Source organism: Ambystoma mexicanum, chromosome 2q, assembly GCF_040938575.1.
Source record: "Ambystoma mexicanum isolate Mex_15411 chromosome 2q, UKY_AmexF1_1, whole genome shotgun sequence".
Taxonomy (NCBI): domain Eukaryota; kingdom Metazoa; phylum Chordata; class Amphibia; order Caudata; family Ambystomatidae; genus Ambystoma; species Ambystoma mexicanum.
In genome coordinates, this window is record NC_090924.1 from 87877832 (window position 1) to 87900661 (window position 22830).

Below are 22830 nucleotides of genomic sequence, written 5' to 3' on the forward strand. Positions count from 1 at the left end.
GTCTGAGAGTATGGTGATGATATCCTCCTCAAAGCTCCCGATAGGGCCTGGGGTTCTGTATATTAGGTGGATGGTTAGGGTACTAGTTTTGGAGGTGGCTAATTGAACTGTGAGAGGTTCACAGGACTTGACTAAGGGGGCAGTGGTTACTCTAAGCACTTTGATGAAGGCAACCCCACCACCTTTAGATAGTACTCTGTCGGCTCTTACAATAGTATAGGAGTCAGGAATGGCCAGAAGAAGGAAAGGCCCTGTAATTGAGGGAGAAGCCAGGCTGGGAAGAGTGGCAGGTGATGCGGAGACGATCCAGTGCTTGTTCGGGAGAACACGGCCCTGATCAGCCAATCGTCCAGGTAGGGGTAGACATGAATTCCCCCTCTCCTGAGACTCGCTGCCACCACCGCCATCAGCTTGGTGAAAACCCTTGGGGCGGAGGTCAGCCCGAAAGGAAGAACTGAAAACTGATAATGAGACTGCCAATGACGAACCTCAGGTACTTTCTGCGCTTGAGATGGATTGTCACATGAAAATAAGCATCCTGAAAGTCTGATTACACCATCCAATCCTGGAGTTGGAGGGCCTGAAGGATCTGAGAAATTTTGTCCATCTTGAACTTGTCCTTCCCGAGGAACCTGTTCAGGTATCTCAAGTCCAAAATGGGTCTCATTTCTCCGTCCTTCTTGGGGATTAGGAAATATGGAGAGTACCATCCTTTGTTCCTCTGCGCTGCAGGCACTGGTTTATAGCGCCTTTCTCTAGCAAGGTCAAAATTTCCTGCAAAAGGAGCAGATCTAGAACCCTCAAAGAATGGCTCCCTGGTTGATGGTTCTGAGGTCTCTCAATGAAGGGAAGGCAGTAACCTTGGGCGATGGTTTCCAACGCCCAAGCATCCAAAGTAACGTCTCGCCATTCTTTCAGATGCAGGGACAGCCTGCCTCCCACTGGGGTTTTGTGACTCAAGACCTCAGAGAGGTTTTGAGGCAGCTGAAGCAGTGGCTGTTGGTAAGTATGCCCCTGCTTGAGCGGGCAGTGCTCCTCTCCTTCTTCCACCACTACGGAATCTTTTTTGCATTCTTTGATCAGCCATTCCTCTCACTCTACCAACTGAGGAGTATTAGCGAAAAGATCTACTTCTCCAAGTCTGTCCACTGGGGTGAAAGGGCTGAGGCAGCCTAATTGAGGCACCTAAAGATTTGGCTGCCGCCTTCGAGGTCTGCAACTTCTCAAGGCTTTCGTCAGTCTTGCTGCCAAAAAGGTGAGACCCGTCAAAAGGCATGCTAAGGGGTCTGAATTACACATATCCGGTGCAAATCCAGACTTCCTCATCCACGCAAATCTGCATCGTACAGTGCTTGTTGCCATGGCTCTGCTGATGCTATCAGCAGAATCCAGACCCGACTGAAGAGACTCGCACTTTGCCGTCTTTGCCGTTTTTGGCTTTGACAGCAACAAAGGCTTCGATGGTGTTGAAGGTGCCATTGGTGTCAATGGCGCAGCTGGCGTTGATGGCGCAGCCGGCATTGATGCTGCCGCCGGCGTCGAGGGTGCAGCTGGCGTCGGTGCTGTCAACTACCTCGATCTCGACTTATGCTTCGACATATGGCTCCAAGGATGCTTCGATGATTTCTCATCGTGTCAAGGCCTCGATGGCTCTCAATGAGGATCTGACCTTTATCCCGGGCTAGAGGGCGTGCAGGATTTGGCTCAAGCCCTTTCATTACAACTTTTAGAAGGCGCGGTAGGAGCATGGCTTGTCGAGGGTTTTTGTTTCTCAAATATATTGAGCATTTGTAACCTAAATGCTTCCCATTCAGTAGGACTGGAGGACTTTGTGGGACAGGATAAAGTTCTCTCAGGAGAGGAATCTGACGAAGAGGGCGACCTGTGGTGTCTCTTTTTTGACTTCCTCGACCTGGATCTTTTTACCTTCTAACTTCGGGGAGAGTTGCCTCTCGCATCGGCCGAAGTTTTTTTTTTGATGAGGTGGTCGATGGGAATTTCTTGGGGTTTCTACCTACCGCCAATTTCCTTTTTCGCTCCTTCAGAGCTTTTCCGGTCATCGACTGGCATTTTGAGTACGCCGAGGTCTTGTGCTCCATGCTGAGACACCACAAGCTTACCCCATGTGGGTCAGTTATCGACATCTTGGAGCCACAGTCCTGACACTTCTTGGGCCCGGTCTTCGAAGTAGCAGGGGTCAAGGATGAAGAAATGTTTGCGAATGAACAATAGAAGCGTGCCATAGTTCTCGAAGGATAAGCTTACTCAGAAAAACAGAATTGAAGTCAACGGGCACTGAGCGTGCTATGTATACCTTCGATGACATCACCCTCGAGACGGAGGCCCTAGGGGGACATCCTGTCGACTGCATCGACGCACAACGCCCTCTGCCAAATTTATTTTTCAAAGCAGCTGAAGATGGATATCGAATATCAAAGATGAGGAAAATGTTGGATGACTACATTCGTATATCGTTTTACCAAACTAAGGATGAGGCAGCAAGACATAATTGGAAAGTACAAAAGGGGGTTAACCAAGATAAGCTATGAACAGAGGGCACATTTGAAAGTGCCAAGTATTGGACAATCTAGAGTGCAGAAAGCACAAGTAACACAGAGCAACCAAGCATCCAGAGGCCAAGAGGATAACACCCAGCATAATTAAATCAAATAGCAGCAAATAACAGGTTGAAATTGTCAAATTTGTGGCCTACTGATATGTGATGTGGGACTCAAGGTCTATTCATTAAGTCTCAGGCGAAGATCGTGGTGTACCCCGACTCCAGGCCAGATAAGGTTCGTACCCGGCCTTTTTACGCATGAAAATCTTGTAAATACGACAGCTTTATTATTTTTCTGTGTACATTTACACGCAAGTTTAGAGCAAAGAGCAGTGCAAAGGTCTGGTTACTTGACATAAACCAGAAGGCTTCGTTTGATTTTTAACTACATGGATGTAATTGAAAGCCATGGAAAAAAGCTTCTCAAACAGAATTTATTTCTCTGAAGCCTTCCAAAAAAAAGAAACTGCACAGAGTGATAAAAAGGAAAGGTGTCTTTCCATTCAGCTTCTGCTGTGTTGTACATAGATGCACATGGAGCAAACAGAAGCACTCTGCATATTTATTTTCCTAGCATTTTAGGATTATATAATTAATAAGATGGAAAACTAAGTTGCAATTGAGAATTAATCTTTTATAACAAATTATGTTTTTTTTCCAGTGATGTTTCGCAGTCCCAGTCCAGCTAAGCACCTGCGAGATAACTGCGGTAAGTTACCGTTAGGAGCACATTGTGTTTTTGCTCCATACCCTCGGCTAGAGGACTGGGCAGCATTTGAGACGCAACACTAATGCACCACGTTCCCTCCACTCCAACAAAAGTTTTTATTCCAGGCACCGTCACGTAGCTTAAAATAGCACTCGATTGCCCAGCACTGCGTTTGCACATGCTGTGCTTTCCACCTATGGCCGCAGCTGCTCTTGCCGGTAGTGAGGCCCTGAAGGTTTTTTACACGGGAGCACCATTGTCACCCTGGTTCTTCAGCAACCCGCTGACCCCGGCCACCCATTATGTACCGAGTTCCATCCTGGACACACCAGCACTGATAGTGCACTAAATACCTCTAGGAAACAGCCTCCACAACAATCAGTAGGCGGGTCTTTTTCAGCACCTATGAGCACATTTGGACCACCATCACCAACGGTATACTCTCCATCACGCTCAGTTTGGGATCCAGCACCCTTTCTTCTGTCTCCTCTCAGATATGGGACCATTCCTGGCCTATTCCAGTCCCGCGGGGACCCTGAGAGACGTCGGCCCGTACAGGACGACAGCCGACTCACCAAGTGCCATTTACGCACCGGCAATCCTGCATTTTCCAAGGATTACCAAAACAGCAACCTTCTGCTACCACAGTAGTAGGTAAGCTGTTCTCCAGATACACCTCATGATGTATCGCCTTGGCACCACTTTGCCAGTATTGAATACTTTTAGTACTTAGTTAACCAATACCCGAGATCCTTAAAGTTCTGTTTAATCCACAGATTCAACAGACAGCACCGCCACAGGTGCCTCTCCTGACGAAGGCCAGCACAAAGACAGGCGTTAATTAAGCCCCTTTTTTGGCCGAAACACACCCTGTGTCGATCCCTGTGACACAACTATACCATCCCCTCTCGTGTATCTTATATGTCAATATTGTTGTGTGCACCATGTGTAAACTATGCCTTGGACCAACACAAGTCTCAGGCGCATGTTTCCCTACTTTATAGGGTTGTTACACCCCCTCCATCTGTGGGAAATGTGCATCCGAATGAAGTTTTGACCTCAATAATCCTGAGGTCGACACCTATCTGTGTTACCACTATCCATAACCAACCTTGTCCGTTTATATTTCACTTATCTTTCGTGCTTATCGAAAGAACTGTAAAATAAATTGTCTAGTCACCCGAAACTTTCTGTGTTGATGCTAAATAAATACACACACACACAGAAGTTCTGTTTTCTGTCGGATCTCCTCATCCTGATTTTTTGTCTATTTTATGAAAAATTGTATGAGGGGGTTTACAAGATAGAGCTTGTAATTCGCTCACCCTTCTAGCAGATGTTAAAGCCACTATTAAGACAGTTTTAAGGGTGAGAAATATTAGCAAACAAGAGTGGAGTGGTTTGAAAGGAGTACCAATCAGGAAATGTAAGACTAAATTTAAGTCCCATAAGGGAACCTGGAAAGGTTTTGGAGGGTAGACATTAGTTAATCCCTTTAGAAATTGTATTACTAAGGGTAGTTTGAAATACAAAGGTTCCTCAGCAGTGCGCTTGAAGATCGATAGCGCTGCGAGATAGCCCTTGATAGTGCCAACTTGAAGGCCTGAATTTGCCAAGTAGAGTAGAAAGGATAACACTGTTGGTGTACAACATGAAAAGGGGTCGATATTCTCTTCTCTGCACCAGCTGCAAAACTTGTTCCAACGGCAGCGGTATAAAGACTTCGTTGCTGGCCTTCTGGCCTAAAGCAACACTTCCATGACGTAATCAGGGAGGTCCCAATCCTTGCATCTCAACCTTTCAGAAGCCAGGCATGAAGGTTGAGGGTTCTAATGTCTGGATGGAGAATCTGACCCCCCTTCTGTGAGAGAAGATTCTCCTCGAGTGGAAGACAAATTGGAGGGCAGATGGACATGTCCAGAAGGTCCGGGTACCACGTTCTCCTGGCCCAGTCTGGGGCAATTAGGATAATGGTTCTCAGGAATCTTCTCAACCTCCTGATCATTTGAGGAATGACAGGGACTGGTGGAAACGCATACAGGGGTGGAAACTCCCAGTCCACTACGAACGCGTCCCCTAGAGCTCCTCTCGGGGGAAATTCCCTTGATTAAACAGATCGCACTTTCTGTTGGTACTGGTGACAAACAGATCCACTTGAGGGGTTCCCCAAAGAGCGAAGATCTCCTGAAGGACTTCCTGAGCTAGTTCCCACTCGTGGGAGACTGTGCCCTGCCTGCTCAGAGCGTACGCCTTCAAGTTCTTCTCTCCGGCTAGGTGGACTGCCGATAGAGAGATTCCTTCTTGGATTGCCCAACACCAGAGCTGCATCGCATCTCTGCACAGTGGTAGTGATCCTTCGCCTCTTTTGTTGAGGTAGTGCATGGCCACTGTGTTGTCCGTCATTATCAGGACATTTTTCCCTTGTACAAATGGCAGAAAAGCTTTCAGCACTAGTCTGATTGCACTCAGCTCTAACAGGTCGATATGTAGTCTGGACTCCGATGGAGACCAACGACCGGTGATGGTCAAGTCATTGGTATGGGCTCCCCACCCCGTGAGTGAGGCATCTGTGACTACTGTTATCTCCGGCCATGGTTTCCAAAACAGTTCTCCCTTCAAGATGTTTTTTTCTGGCAAGCCCACCAACTGAAGGTCTCGAGCCACCTTGTCCGGAATCTGAAGGAGGTCTGTCATTCTCCCTGAGAATTGCGACCACCGAGTTCTCAGTGCCCACTGAAGAGATCTCATTCTCAGGCGAGCCTTTCGCACAAGGTAGATGCAGGATGCCATGAGGCCTAGCAACCTCAAAAAGTCAAAGGCTGGGAGACTTTGGGCATTTTGAAACTTGGTGACCATCTGCAGAATATCCTGAGCCCTCACCTCTGGTGGCGAGGCTTTTCCCAGGGAAGTGTCCAGGACCGCGCCAATGAACTGGAGTCTCTGTGATGGTATCATCTGTGACTTCTTTAAATTGAGGGAGAAGCCCAGTTTGTGAAGGAAGTGGCAGACATAATCTAGCTGGATCTGAGATTGTTCTGAAGATACAGCTCTGATCAGCCAATCATCCAGGTATGGGTAGACGTGGATCCCTTCCCTCCTTAGACTTGCCGCCACTACCGACATTAGCTAGGTGAAGACCCTCGGGCGGAGGTCAGCCCAACTGGCAGAACTCGAAATTGATAATTAGAGCCGCCAATTGCGAACCTCAGGTATTTCCTGTGTTTGAGATGGATCGGCACATGGAAATAAGCATCCTGGAGGTCCAGAGATACCAGCCAGTCCTGGAGCAGGAGGGCCTGAAGGATCTGAGAGAGGGTTACCATCTTGAACTTGTCCTTCCTGATGAACTTGTTCAATTCTCGTAAGTCCAAGATGGGTCTCAGTCCTCCGTCTTTCTTCGGTATGAGAAAGTAGGGGGAGTAACAGCCCTTGTTCTTCTCCGCTACAGGTACCGGTTCTATGGCACCTTTCTCTAGCAGGTCTACAATTTCCTGCAAGAGGAGCGGATCTGTAACTCTCAGAGAGCTGTTCCCCGGTGGATGACTCTGAGGGATGCGTAGAAAAGGCAGGCAGTAACCTTGGGCAACTGTCTCCAATGCCCAAGCATCTGACGTAATAGCCTGCCATTCTGTCAGATGTTGAGTAAACCTGCCCCCTAATGGTGTCTTGTGAGGAGAGTCCTCCGAGCGGTTTGGAGGCAGCTGATGCAGATGCCGAGGGTAAAGAGGCACCTGCTGCGGCTTTTGTGTTTTTACCCCATCCACCTCGGGTGAATTTCTTCTGACCCCTTTGAACCGGCTGTCCTCTGCCCTTTCCGAATGCAGAATAGAAGCGAAAGGACTTGCCTCTCCACGGGGTTCCTGAGGGCGATATGGTGTCTGACGGATTGCAGCTCCTAAGGATTTTGCTGCTGCCTTTGATGTTTGTAGTTTTTCTAAACTGTTGTCCGCCTTCTTACCAAACAAAGAAGAGCCGTCAAAGGGCATATTCAAGAGTCTGCTTTGCACATCTGGAGCAAAACCAGACTTTCGCAACCAAGCAAATCCCCTGGTTGTTGTACTTGCCGCCATGGCCCTGCTGATACTGTCAGCAGAATCGATGCCAGTCTGAAGGGATTTGCACATTGCGTCCTTACCATCCTTAATGATGTTGAGAATCGCTTCCCTTTCTCCTCCCTCCGGGAGGCAGTCAGCCGCTGATGAAGCACACTCCCAAAGTGTGTGGCTAAACCTTGCGAGCGTACAAGTAGCATTGATGGATTTCAACGCCATGCTACATGCAGAAAATACTTTTTTGGCCATAGAGTCATATCTCTTATCATCCCTGTCCTGTGGAACAGTAGGCTAAGACGATTTACTGCCTGCTGAAGTAGCTGCCTGAACAACCAGACTCTCCGGAGTTGGGTGTTTGGATAAATATTCAGGGTCAGCAGAAGACACCCGATATTTAGCTGATAGTTTCTTGTTAACTGCCGGGATCACCTAAGGTGTTTCCCAGTTTGCCAATATTCTCCTTTGTAATGCCGCATGAAATGACACGACAGGATCCTCCTGTGGACCTTTGACCAAGATGTCTGAGGTCGTCTTTCTGAAAAGCGGGTGTGGACCATCCCATAAACTCTATTATCCTTGCCATCAAGGTTCCACAAGGGGTTTCAGCATGTTCCCTTGGGTCTGGTCTGGCAAATTCCACTTCTGGGGAAGTGTCCAACCCACTTGCTTCCTGTAAGGATTCATGGAGGTCTTTCAACCTACCTTCCTCAGAGGTAAATTCCTCTAGTGCAGGAGTTGTAGATCCCTGCAACTCAAAAGGCCTTTCCTGATCTGAATCCTCTCCTTCATAAATAGAAGATAAGACCATGGAGTTGTCAGGTCTTGAAAATGGTATAAATCCCATTTCCAGAGCAGAAGGAGCCAGATTTGTCATGATTGGCTGAGAAAACGTTGACGTCATCGACGCAGATGTTAAAGGCTTCGAAGCCATCGAAAAAGGCGTTGAGAAAGGTGGTAGAGGCCTCAATGAACTCGAGAGTATCGGGATTCTACTCGAAGTCGTCAACGACATTCTCATCCTCGAGGCTCTGGGTATGGCCACTGGCTGTGAGGTGGCCGTGGGTTTGTCCTTTCTCTGCGTCTACGTCGACTCGACTGACCTGTGCGTCGAAGAACCCTTCGATAACAGCGTCGACGCCGCCGATCTATGAGTCGAAGGGATCTTCGACGACGGCGTCGAAGACGCAACTCTGCCTTTACTCGAGGGTTCGTGACGCTCTCGAGTGGCTTTTTTCGCCGGGTACTGCGACTCGTGGCTTTTTGAGTTTTCGGGGTCTTTCACCCAGGGTATCTCTCAGCAGTCTTCGAGGGGGTCGAGGCCGCTTTCTCGAAGACGCTTAGCATCTTTTTCCTGAATTGCTCCCACTCAGCCTGAGAGCTATGTTTTGTGGGACAGGAGACCCTTTTTGGGGAAAGGGAAGAAGACAAAGACCAGGAAGGGGATCTTCGACGTCTTTTTGAATGCTTAGATCTCGAAGAATGATGGGAACTGCTTCGAGATCTCGAACGAGAATGTCTTTTATGATGGCGAGGAGACGAATGTCTCTACTCCGCCGAGGAAACTTTCGAAGAAGTTTTAACTGCCTTACCTCTCTCGAGCTTCCCCTTATGCTCCTTCAAGGCTTTCGCTGTCATGGACATGCAGTCCCCACACTCCGAACAATGGTGCTCGATTCCCAAGCACCACAAACAGATCCTGTGAGGATCCATCAACGACATTTTCTTTCCACAGTCTTGACATTTTTTGAAGCCGGACCGTGGAGTCGTCGGTTCGGGCGAGGAAGCCATCGAGTACGAGTCGGTATTCACGTGGAATATATCGATTTATTTGACTGAAGAACTGAGCAACGATATTCCGAGGCCCCATGAAGTGCCGAAAAACGGAACAACGGACGCTGCGCGAGTCTATTTATACGCGTGGTGACGTCGGCGCCGATACAGAGGCCGTCGAGGGATGTCGACGCGCAGCGCCCTCTACTGAAAAAAAAATTCTGAGGCCAGCAAGCTGGAGATGATCTATCAAAGATAAGGAATACGTCGGAGGACACAATCCCTTCGAAATGGAGATTATTGCCCTCTGCTTCCATCTAGTGGAGGAACGTATGCTTTTTAATGAAAATAAATACAGCATAAACGGTACGCAGAAGAAAATTAAATGCTCCGTAATGGCTTTAATTACATGCGCATAAAGCCAAGATACGCACCTTATCTGTGGGGCTGGGCAGTGGTCTGACGTTGCTCTCTGCACCTGGGTCTCATTCTGTCCACATGCTGCTAGCGAGCAGAATGTCCAAGGTTGAGGGAGTATGCCAACCAATCATGAGTGGCTATGTAGAAACATAATATACAATGCTGCAGAACCCAATCCACTGTAGTTAATTGTGTAATCAGAATGATACTTATTTGGAGGCGTGCCTACTAGATAAGGGGCAGTCACTCTTTTTATTAACACTTATACATACCATAGGCATATATGTTCCCCTAACCAATCCCTCCCCATGATAGGTTTTACTGTTTGCCATGTAGGATGATGCCATAGCTGACGTAAGTCGAAGTATAAAATCTTTGTCTAAGAGAAAAGTAACCGCGAGTGAGCTGTGTTTTGTATACCAGATTTCCCTACTTTATTTGAGCTGACAATAAAGTAGTACTTTGCCATATTCTTTGAGTATGTCCGGTTATTTGGGTCCAAGGTAATTTATTATGGTAATTCCATTCTGTGCATGAGATACGCTCGAAGGTGCTACTGCACAAGATCATGGCAAGCTGACAAGATACAGGCAATGAAGTATGTTTCAAGGTAAAGAGTGTGGGTGTAGAACCCGTGCAGATGAGGAAATACACAGAGGGGCTGACAGATCGGTTTGTACGGAGAAACTGAAGAATGAACCCCTGTTAATCAGAAAGACCTGTTGTATTGTTAGGCAAGATTGTATGCAGTACCGTGTGGTAGAATGCACCAGCCTTGTTCTCTTGGCAATAGTTAACCCAACCTTTGGTATAAGCATGTACTACAGAAGTTGGTAGAGTGACTGAGCAGCCAGGCTTATCTCAAGAGGGGTCAATGTGAGCAGTAGGGTTGCAACACAGAGATTCACAATGACAAGTATCCAAATAAACTCTTACACTCAAGGTTTCTTGATTAAACAATTATTTATTAATTTAACAATCAGTTGAATAAGCCTTCTTTAGAAGGGAGCAAAAACATGTAACAATTATATTTCAAAATACACACTCAGTTTCACTAAATCAGTAGATACCCTTTTGGGATAGCACACATACACTTCCTACACCCTGAGATGACTTCAGTAACTAGGACACTGTGGACATTGATATATCACATTTAAAGCAATACCGAGTTTGGTGTCAAAAGGAAAAGATGAGACTAAAACAATGGTTAACACATATTCTTAAGCAGGTAAGTACTTTCTGAACCACCCTCACCCCCAATGCAAAGTAAATTAACCCTTTCCCAGTGACAAGTTATAGACTGTGTGACTTTTGTGGAGGGATAGTTAATGCACAAAGTCAAAGTAAGAAGAGTCTATTAGGGAGCCAGGACAGCCAATGTCAATTGAGCAACAGTCTTGGGGATCTGAGGCACTTCCTGAAGGTAAGTAAAAAGACTTGCACAATGTTTTAGAAATCTTTGTAGAAAATGAAATCACTGTTGGGCCACAAGCTGGGAGGGTTGTGAGAGGCACAGCTGCAGGCATCTCTGTAACAGGCAACCAAGACAAGTCTCAACTGAGATTTAGAAAGGCTACATGACAAGAGGTAAGTACCCCTTAGTTTACAGTACCTTAGGTCGCAAGAAATTGGTGCCAGCTGGCTTCTGTCCCAATTGTAGTACGGCAGATCCTGTTGTTCCTGGACCTCAGTCATGGTGACAAGGGGGTGGACATCTGGGGACTCCTGCACTACGGTTTGAATGTCAGCAGCAGCAATGGGCAAACTTCAGATCAGCGGCACTTCGCGTTTTCAGCTTCTCGCAAAAAGCACCACCTCAGTTCTCGGATACCTTATGGACTTTCCTTGCATCAGGGATCCAGCACTCTGTTGAGGTGGGTCCGGCTTGGTCAGTGCTACTTCATGGGAGTCCGGAGGATCTTCCTGGAGCTCGTGTCCAACTTAGAAACGAGTAATAATACAGGGCGCCTGGCTAGGTCCTGATATGCCCAGGAGGGTGAACGTATATTCAAACAAAAAATCAGGATGGGAGACCCACACTTTTGAGATTCAGGATAATTTTAGTTTAATCTCAGAATTTTGGTGATGATACATATAATATATCAATTGTTAGCATGATAACAGACAGATGGACAGTTGTACATTTTATATGTAGGTCTACCACTAGGTACCACCCTCAAGAGTGTGGAGGGTGCAAGCCTTCTGATGGTGCAAGATCTCTTGGATACACAGTTAACAAGGGTTTTCAAAACAAGAGTGAATGCAGCCCAGGACCTCAGTTGGTCCATGGGTATTGTCATAGGGAAAAAAAACACAACAGGTGTGTACAAGTATGCAAGGGGTGGAGTTGTGTCAACTATCCGTCTGTCTGTTATTATGCTAAGAAGTGATATATTGTACATTTCATCACCAAAATTCAGAGATTAAACTAAAATTATCCTGAATCTCAAAAGTGTGGGTGGGTCTCCCATCCTGATTTTTTGTTTGAATATACAACTTAAAAACGATACACTCGATCCTGGTGTTCCTTTTGCTGGCAATCGATTCCTGCAGCAGCAATGGAAGTACAGCCAGCTCCGAGAGGATGTCCGGACGAGTTCGCTTTGGGGTTGATTGGTCCCACCAACCCAAGGGGAGAACTCGTCCTTGCAGGGCTTCTCTAGTCAAGGCAAATTCGGAGCTTCACCAATGCAGCATGGCTTCACCGGGCAAACCAACCGTCCAGAAGTTGCAGCAAGTGTCTCTTCCAAGTTCTTCTTCGGATTCCTTTGTGTAGTGGTCAACTCTGCCTTCCAAGCAAAAGACCTCGCCTTTTATGCCGGTTTCTCCCATTCATTCGCAGCCTAGCTGTCACTCACACAGCAGGGTGGCTGTCCTCCAAGGACAGCCAGCCAATCACCTTTGGGTGCATTCCTGTAACCAAAGGGATTAAGCACTGGGAGTTTCGGGCACCCACCTCAGTTCCTGCCCTGCCAGACACGCTGGAGCCAGAAGTGGGCTTCAGCAGTGAACCCTGCCAAAGACAAAATGAACAAAGGGACCAAATCTGGTTTGGCACGCAGAGTAAATCTCACAAAGGACCTTTCCAACAAGAAATGGCAAAGAAAGAAGAGCAGGGCCATTTTGACAAAATGGGCCCCCATGGGTGCTTTACTGCAGCTGCAATTGCAGCCTGTGGTAGTAACACACAATGTTAGGAAAAAGTAAACCACTGCCACCAGCCATTAATTGTAGAAAGGGTAACACAAATGTTACATGAGAAACTAGACAAAGGGGATACAAAGTAACCCCACAGTAGCCTTTTGTAAGATATTTTGTGCTGGGTCTAGAAAAGTTACAAATGTAAGTAAAGTCAATTTCACTTCACTGCTCTTGGAAACAGTTTAACCAAGATAATATATTTAAACCTATGGGAAATCTGAAAGACTTACCTGTGCCACTGCACTGAAGGTGCTGTGTGTCACAATGTAAAAAGATGATGCCTATGGAGTTTTTCAGACTACAAAACCAAAAGAAACAGTGCAAATCACAAAAGAATACATGAGAGAGTGGGAAAAAGGTCTCACTATCTCCAGGATAAAAATTAAATGTCCTAATGTCCAGCAAAAGAGCTGGGGGTCTCTAAGGTGGAAGGGAATTAGTACATTTCTGAGAAGTCTCCCTAACAGGTACCGGCAATCAGAAAGAGAACCTGAACTGATTCTTGGAGTTTCCTTCCAGGTCCACTGCTTGATAGCAATAAGAAGATCACAGTCCAAATGACCATCACCTTTGGGTTACACCTGAAAGGAGAAGGAATGTGTGGTCTTCTAAGGGTCCTTGCAACAGAACCCAAAGTTATTGCCTTTGCTTTTCATCATCGTAAAAGGGACTGTTAATGGACTCCAATACTCACCTCAAGTGACTAGGGAATACGAGTTCAGTTGTAAGTGTCCTAACTTACTACGAGTTCTGTGCTTGGCCTATGATGGGACCCAAACGGTTCTTTTGACTTGAGAACCACCAATGACTTGGATTGTACTTATTCTGAATTGGATAATGTAACCGATTCCCTTGCCTGACACCCAAAGTTATTGTTACATCCCTAGCTCATAGATTTGGGTAAATTTAGAAAAGCAATTGCAGATCTTGTGTGTGGGAAAGCAACTAGCCTCACACCAGGTTTTTATGTGCCTTGTGTAAAAATGTTGATGGCCATACCTCGAAATGTATGAATTGAGAGGTTTTGACTTTGAATTGATGTCCTTCCTTAACAAGGGCATGATTATTTTTCTGTTTAAACCTGGCAAACCTAAAAAGGTATGTGGGTCTTACAGTCCCTTAAACATGTTAAATATTAAAAAGATATTAACTAAAATACTTACGAATCAAATACAATCCTGTATTACATCTTTAGTTAATGAAGACCAGGCTGAATTGATTCCGAGATGCTGTACCCAATTAATTCTGAGGAATTTAATATGATGGCCATTCTCCCACCAGAACATCATGTAATTGCTGCCTTTTTAGATGGCAAAGGGCATTTAATAAGTGGTCTTAGTTATGGGAGGAACTGGAGAGATTTGTTTTTGAAAAATATATAAGACTGTATACATTATTTTTAAATGTGTTTATAGAATTTTGATTTTAAAACAGTTCAGAACCTTATGACAAACTAAACATATTTATCATTTACATATTCATGTAACAAATGTCTGTGTTCAAAACATCATAGCATGAGCTCCTAGCCTTCCATACAAAAAAGGATTCAACCCAATTCTTATAAATCCATTTAATGTTGTTGCGGTCTACAAGACAGAGGTATCAGTAATACATGCATTCCTTCCTAGATTTAAATTTTTCTATGCATAATTACTAGTGTTCAAGACCTTGCTTTAGGGAGATTTAGTCCGACAGGTTAAAGAGGCCAGAGTCAATTCATTCCAAGCTAGCGTGGTCTTGTTAATTTCTCAGGCAGTCTTTTGGCTGTATCTATAGACTTGATACAATAGTTCTACGGTTCTCAATACGCACAGATAGCAACTAATTGAAATATATCTTTTGATACACATATTGAAAGGGTCACCAAGTTGCCCTTGTCATCATTATTTGCCCTAGATATTAAGCAGTTTGTGATCGCTCTGAGACAGCAACACGGTCAACGCAATATCATATTGCTTCAATTCAGTAGTCTAATGAGTCTGTAAGCCGATTATATGGCACTACATGTCAGATAGCCTAAAGAACCTACGGCCGTTAGTAGAATGGATTACTATGTTTAGTTTGCAGACACAAAGCCACCTATCAATTGGAATAGGTCTGACATATTTCTGTTACCAGCTGATTTGCACTGGCTTCCATTGCACATTGGATTTCGCTGCTGACCCAAATCATTAAAATGCCTAGAGGGTAATGTAGCCACAACTTCCAGTAAATTATAGTCTTTATTTATTTGCATCTATCAAACCTTTACACATTTAAAATAAAACCTTTATAATAAATTTAAAAGATACAATTGCAAATTCTTGCTAAAACCAAGATCAGAGAAATGTTGTTCCCATCAAGAAATCACTTCCACAAGATGTTAGTAGTCAACATAAAAGCGCAGTCCCCATACCTAAAATGGTACAAACTAAGTTCTTCTAAGACTGTACATTAAGTAGAACATTTTTAAAAAATGTGTATAGGTATTCCACAATCCACAAATCCTTGGGGATCTCAGTACACCATCACGAGCATCTAACACTTCTCTTATAGGCAACAAATGTTATCATAACAAATTTCCAAACAAATATTAGGTAGACTGATTCAACAATATACTGGAAAATAATTAACATATTCATTAAGAAGATATATGTCCTTTAATATAAAGTAATTGCTGTTCCAATCCCAAAGAAAGCTTTGTTTTCAGGATGGAAAACATCAAAAACAATGTCTTAACTGTAAGAAAAATGTATCAAATCCATTAACCTTTCACGCACGCTCAAAATTACTAATCATAGTAGAATTCAAATTTAGAATATGTCATCTTCTGATAAAAGATTACATGTCTTAGAAATACTTGAATATGAAGCAATTTGACCCTCAATTCTGTTCTTATTGCTTGAAACAGCAATGCCTGTGGCATGCTAAATAAATGCTTCCAAGCATACCCTTCAACACGTTTTAGCAATTTCATGGAAACCTACAAATCAACTTCTGCAGGATATAAATAGGGCAGGTGAATAGTTTTACACAAGGTAATGTAATGGAAAAAAACTCCATGTTTAGCACAAAGTCTTTTAACCTTAGTCCCCAATAGGTACATTTTCTTAGCCGAAGTATCACACTGTTGGGTATTTGACATAGAATGTGTGATGTGAAACCTTAATTAATTTACCGGAGAGGTTTCTAAAATAGGATCATTTTTGATATACCATTTGAATTGAACTTGTTTAATTTGATTTCAGGTAAAACACATGATGTAAGACTGAGCAATTTATCAATAGCTTGTTAAGTTCTATATAACTGCAAATGGTGTCCAGGGACCACTGAAGCTCTATCGCTGCACAATTGGATTTTGACAGCCATATTAGTATAGAATAACATTATTAATTTAATTAGGCCGATGCAATTTCAGCCACAGAGTCTGTCCATCAATCCTATCGAATGCTTCCATGAGGTGAAGAAAAGCAACAAAAAAAGAGGTTTACCTTTACTCCTAAAGGCCTGTGAGTTAAATGGCTTTAATAAAAACCCTTCAAGGACATTCCTAATCCCTTTCTAAACAAACAGTTGTTAAACTGGCATGGTGTCGGAATCCAGTATCCAGGAGTTAAGTTAATTAAGTAACAAAGATGCAAAGACTTTACTGGATACATTTAAAAGGGCAATTGATTTGAATGTAGCCCGACTAACAATAACAGAGTTTTGGAAGACACCTGAAGGTCCATCCATAGCCTGCTGGTGTATAAAAGGTGTGGGAATTTCTGCCCATGGAAACAATCTCAGCGATACTGTTTATTTCCTATACCAAATATCTAGCGACATGGTCGCCGTTCATAGATCAAGTCAAGGATAGGGACCATGTGAACACACAGACCTCAACTTATTTGCACCTTCTCTCTTCTCTGAAATAACAGGGCCCGCACAGGGTCACTGAATGACCCAACAACCTTGGCTATATTAGACATAATGTGATACATGCCTATATATATGCCAAGAAATTGCTGCGACCTCACCCCCTCCAATGCCCAGACCTTTCATTTGATTTGGATATCATTTGTAAATGTGTCTTTTGGTTCTCATATGCAGTATTTCTGGTAGTTTGCATTGGTGGGTTTATAACAAATGTTTAGAAAATGGTAATTGAGAAATAAAGCTTGATGTTATGACACGAAACTCAATGAACATTGAAGGGGCTATCACCCCCCTAATCCACCACTGCTTACTGCAAGATCGGTTGACTTAAGCCACAGTATCCCTACTGTCTAATTATTTTCCTTGTGAGGTCTAAAGTCCATTGCTTTATCTAGCCGACTCCTTCATGCACTTCCTAAGAGACCTAGTGGGGCAGTCTGGTTGATCAGGTGACGTGCTCCCAATGACCGTCTCTTAACTTATCTCCCTTTTTCTCTCCATTTCCTGCTATTACCAATCTCTACCCCTTCTCCGGTCTATAATCTACAACTGGTCTAACCTCGCCCTATGCTCTGTTTCCTGATCCTTTCTCTCATCTATTTTATCTCTTTTTGTCATCTTTCTCCCCCCCCCTAATATTTCTCTCTCCCTACCAAATCCTTTCTTGTCCCTTCCACCTCCAAACTCCTACTGCGCCTCACTTCTCTTTCTCTCCAACAGCCAGCTTCTCCGACACCTACTCCCATTCTTCCCCATTTGTCTACTCTCCTTCCAAAACTTCCTTCAGTCAGTCTCTCACTCAGGCACTCAAATACAGCCAAATTGGTACCACTCTCTGTCACAAAACCTTACCTTCACTGTCTCAAAGAACTCCAATAGTCTCCGCTAACTCCTCCACCCGCTACACTATTTTCGCTGGTCTCTCAGTCCACTTCCTAATCCTGAACACCTTTTACTCTCAACGGAATCTGTTGACTATATATAGCCCTTCACTTTCTACTTAGGAGCTCCCCTTCCCATTCTTGCCCTGGATCAGCTGTTCCCATGGGCCAATCTGTATCTGTGCTATACCCTTGTGGTCCAGCACTTCCCCTGGATGTCATCAAAAAGCCATTTTGCCCACCCACTTTTCAGTCTCCATTTCCCTCCAGCCAGCCATGTCGTCAGAGGGTCATCTGTTCTCAGATTTTCTCCTGCCTTGGTGAGTTTCTTTCCAAACAGGTTTTGGGGAGTATTCCTGAGTCTCCCCTGTTCCCATGTAGTCCCTTACAAGTACAATTCTTTCTGCTGCTGTCCCACTACTCTACAATGGCCCTTTTGGGATTGGTGGGGTGGGCGTTTAGTGTTCCATGCAGCTTATGAAGGTGAAAACCCAGTCCATTACAATTGGAGTATTGAATCCGTTGCTCCAGTATCAGGCCAGGTTTTTTCGGTTTGGCTTCTAGGGAGCAATGAGAAATGCTTGGTTCCTGAGGAGTCATTCTCTGCAGGAATAGAAAAAGAGACCTGGGCAGGACAGAAGCTGATCGGCATTGGGTCACAGAAAAGGGCACCAACTGGTATACACTGCTCGATGCATACCGGGGTACCAGGAACCAAGGTCTTATACTGTTATTCGATGGCTAATGATAAACCTACGCAGTCTTCGATGAAATGCAATCTGATTTCTGAAGATCGTTAATGTTTTTATTAAGTCAGTGATTTACAACATTGGCCAGGAAATATTAAAGCAAAATACAAAGTGACAGTGTAATCGGTATTTCCATATCGGGGGAGAGGCCTCCCTTAACCTCACCTCGTCGCCTGAGGGGATATTTGTACAAATATCCCAATTAGCTCTAGAAATCACCTCTGTAGTTGGCTTCTGTAGAAACACATTTTATAATTCATCTTTCATACAGACGTGCTTTATCTTCAATAGAAAGATTAGGGCCAGGGAACCGGTTCTTCAACCGTGAAGTATAGTCAAGTCAACTCTATTGAGGATACTAAGTATTCTGGATCTGGGCAGGCCTTATTTTTCCATTGAAAACAAAGCAGTCGCGTGAAGGTTTTATTGCATAAGGTCCTCCTACAGAAGAAAAAGCAGAGGTTATTTCTGGGGCAAACTGAGATATTTGTACAAGTCTGTTGTTCTCTCAGGCACAACTGGCAATTGCTTAGTTTAAAATAAAAAATATATGTGCACCGGAGTGCCTGTTTTAATCACAGTCCCATGAGGTTTGAGAACAGGAACAGCACTGACTGTAACAGACGTACCCTGAAAAGTCTCTGCCTTAATGATGTACCTGTGTGTTGGGGGCCAACAGGCATGGGTGGGCAAGAAACTCAGAATAGTGTCTGTATTTGCACAATTCCAATGCAATGGATATCTTTCCATGGACAACGTAAACAAGACGTTTTCCAATAAAGGTTGTTTGGAAATCTCCTGCCATTTCAGCTCTCATGATCCCACTCTCTTGTGTTGAAAGAGCTGAAGCTCTGTGCATAGCCCAAGACTAACATCTGGGGTCATAAGAGCACAAAACGCCATCAACTCTGGAGCCTTCTGAACACAAAGAAATGGCAAGGGCATTTTGATTTGAAAATGACAATCTTCCCAGGTGCAGAACAATAAAGATCCTCCCTCTGTTTTTCAGACCGGCCTGCCTGGTCAAGTGAGAGATTTCTGACCTTCAAATCTTGTCTTTGGAATAATTTAATGCACCATATTTTTAATATGATTGTCACCTCGAAGGCATTTTCAACAAGCATTTTCAATGCCAACAGTTTGGATTTTGTGTAGGCATGGGAAGGGCACGTGCCAGACACAGTCGTAGTGGTATTAACTGGCCAATGATGGCGCAAAATGGTGCTAGTACCTGGACATTTAATAACAGTGCCTGGCAAATACCTAATACTTATACACAAGCCACAACTGATGGCTTTGCCAATGCTTGTTTTAAGAGGACTTCAGTGAAGCTCAAGCAAAGTGCTTACAAATCGAGTGGCTGCAGGCAGACCTTGTAAGACATTTTTATTACACCGGTAGCAGGTTTATAACTCCAATTAAATCATTAACTCTCAGAAGACTTCTGATAAGGCTTGATTAAAGCGAGCTCAAAGAGTTCCCTTAAGGGGGTGTTTTGGGTGGATGGGCAGGAACTGGGTGGGAATGGCCAGGGGCAGTCAATGGGTGCACAAATAACCAAACAACACCTACAGGCAGTGTGTCCCTCCTCATTTGCCATTCCTCCCTATCTGAACTCCAATGCTTATAGGTGTCGCAAGCAACACCTAACAGCCCAAACTAAAAAGGACATCCTTCCCCTACCCTCCACACCCAGCCAAAACACATGTCAGAACCAGTCAAAGACCATAACTCACCAACCTTTGTTCAAGTCACCCAGGTTCTCACAACCTGTACTTCACAACTACTGGAATTAAAGTACCTACAACCACCAATACCACACCCTTAACTCTCTACACCTTTGTAGAAGACGTAAATTCTGTAATGCTGTTGGCAACTTACAAAATAAAAGCGACATTTAATATATTACTTAAAAACAATGTCAAAAAAGGGATGTAAACCCGTTAACTTTCTTATAAAGCAACCAAAAGGGGAGGTGTGAGTGTGTCAACACTTAGGGAGGCAAATCACAATGTCGAAACTAGCATAACAAAAATCTCAATGTTATCACTCAGGATTCACCTTCTATACAGAGTGGAGGTAGTGACACAATGATGAGAACTTGCATGAAGAGAAAATGGTGACTCTCATAACGATATCAAGCAGGTATTTGGACAAGAGTTACTGAAAACTAAATGGCACATTCAGCTTGGCGCACTTTCATATAAAGTACACACATATGTATTGTATGCATACACAGTCTCGTGCACTGGCTCTGGGAAGTTCCAGGTGAGGATATCCTCTCGATGTCAAAAACGTGACAACTACACAGCAATTGTATTCCTGTTTCACCCCGAAATGCCCAAAAAAGTCATTGGCATTCCTACCTGCAGGATGTAATTCTTCCAGAGCAATAGGCGGAACTGCATGAATATGGCCATTGTATCTTCTTGATGGACAGCTTTGTCACAGGCTGAGCCAGAGCTTCAATTCAGGACACTGTGGACAAAAAGAAGAATGTTAGGAACCCGGTTTCTTCTCATCTTTTACTCTTCAGTTGCATAGAATGGGATTTCAAAGAGCAACAGTGAAACATTTCATGGCTACAATGGACCGCAGCACATTGCTTCAGGACAATGAACTATTCTTTTATTGTTGGACGTATAGTTTATTTCCGTAGATTAGTACGGAGGCCATTCAATGATATGTTACTTTTGTTTAGCGGCTTACTGCCACTTTTATAGCTTCAACGCATTGTGGTGTGACTGGGCCTTTAAGACTGAAGCCTGAACCAACATGAACTAATAAAAAGGCCCTCATTATTGCATGCAAATAGAATTTTTTTATTTCAAGCGACTGTTCAATCATAAGCAAAGACAAGTGTAGTGTCAACATTTTCTGAAAGATGTAAAGGGTGCCTGCAAATAACACTTAGCAGGAGGTATTTACAATGTATTACTATGAAATCTGACTGATTTTAGAAGGTCCTTAATGCAGGCAGGTTACAAGGCAATCTTTTTATATTTTTTTATTTGTTAATCTTAATTAAGATTATAAAGAGGTGTTACAACAGCATAATCAAGATCATACAGATAACCATAAAGACAGAGAATGTTCAAAGATAACATGAACAACAATTAAGTAGAACTGTCGAAAATAGTGATTGGAATAAAAAAACAGGCAGATTAATGTTCTAAAAATGTCAAGTACCAGTCAAACGCAACAAACTCTGTATCTAAAATACAAAAGAATAAATAGTAGACAAACGTGAGCAGACAAGGGAACCAACACAAGAACAAGAGGAGGAAAGGAAAGGAGCATATAACATTAAAGCATTATAAACTCTAGAATTAAGTTGAGGCACAAGTCAACAATAGCAAACATGCAATTCAGTTTGAGGAAGAACGGATTGTGTAGCAACATCTAATTGTGCATCAAAGGACAATTTAAGAGCCGTGGGAGGTCAAGCTGAAGTGATCTAAATAGCAAATGAAATGAGACCATTTTGCATTATATTTGGGGATGGCATCAAGCTAAATGGCCATACATTGTTCCATTCTCTGCACATGACATTTGCTGTTCCACCATCCCTTAGCAGAGACATTTTGCAAGTGTTTCCAATTAATAGTGACAAGCATAACAGCAATAGCCATAAAGAGGTTGTAGAGCTTAGCTGATTCTCGTAAATTGACAGTATTGACGGCATGACTACCGAGAAAAACATTCAGAAACGAGAGAGGGCTATTAACATCAAACATTAAATGAAGACATTGCCATACTTCTTTCCAAAACTTCAGTACATAAGGACAGTCGTAAAACATATTTATAGGAAGCAGGGGCAACACCACAGGACCAACACTTGTCTCCCCTCCCCAGGTTTTCATTTGGATAGTTTAAGGGCAGTAATGAAGGCTCCATCAATAAAAAAAAATACAAATGTTGCGTTATGTTTGCAGAGGTGGAGACACCCATGAACTTTGCAAACAGTCGAGACCCAGTGTTATCATCTTAGGTAGTACCAAAGTCCAATTCCCATTTAGCTTGTATAGGCCATTTAGTGATAACATGAGCTGTATTACATAAAACCTTTTAAAATTTTGCAGCAGGGGCATCGGAAGCCATGGTTAAAACCAGGAGTCTAGAAGCATCAGGTAAGAGAATACAATTCAGAAAACGCAGCCGAGCATCCAGACACGCATTGACCAATCTATTGTAAAAGTTGAAATCCGAGATGGGGATGTGGAAAAGATATTTTAGCTGTTGGAATGAGCAAGGAGAGCCATCATCACTAATCTGATTTAAAAAAATCTGATGCCTTTCTTTAAAGAGTGCCCTGCCATTGATAGTGATGGCTTTATTGTGCCATAAAAATGGAGAATGATTCTGGACAGAGGATCTGTAATGTGGAAAGAGAAACGGTCTTAAGGTCCAGGTGGAAATAAGGCAATCTTTTTGCTGTCAGCCTGCATGACAATCTTATGCAGGCGTACAACAAATATGGTTTTTAGGTGGAGTGGGAAATACGAGGTGGAAAACGATTTCCTGTCCTGCCTCCAAAACATTTGTAAAGTGGCCCTGAGCGGTAAAGCAAGGCATAAACTAGTTTGACGCC

At 43.8% G+C, this 22830-nt stretch overlaps 1 protein-coding gene across 6 annotated transcripts in view; it reads right to left on the reverse strand.

Annotated features, from left to right (window-relative positions):
• Positions 1-22830, reverse strand: part of ABCA3 (ATP binding cassette subfamily A member 3) — a 1774001-nt gene that overhangs the window by 1287631 nt on the left and 463540 nt on the right. For all 6 annotated transcript variants that reach the window (XM_069646922.1, XM_069646923.1, XM_069646920.1 and 3 more), the window contains one exon: positions 20606-20717. In XM_069646922.1, coding sequence (XP_069503023.1) covers positions 20606-20659 — 54 coding nt within the window. In that variant the 5' untranslated portion in view covers positions 20660-20717. The remainder of the gene's footprint in view (positions 1-20605; positions 20718-22830) is intronic.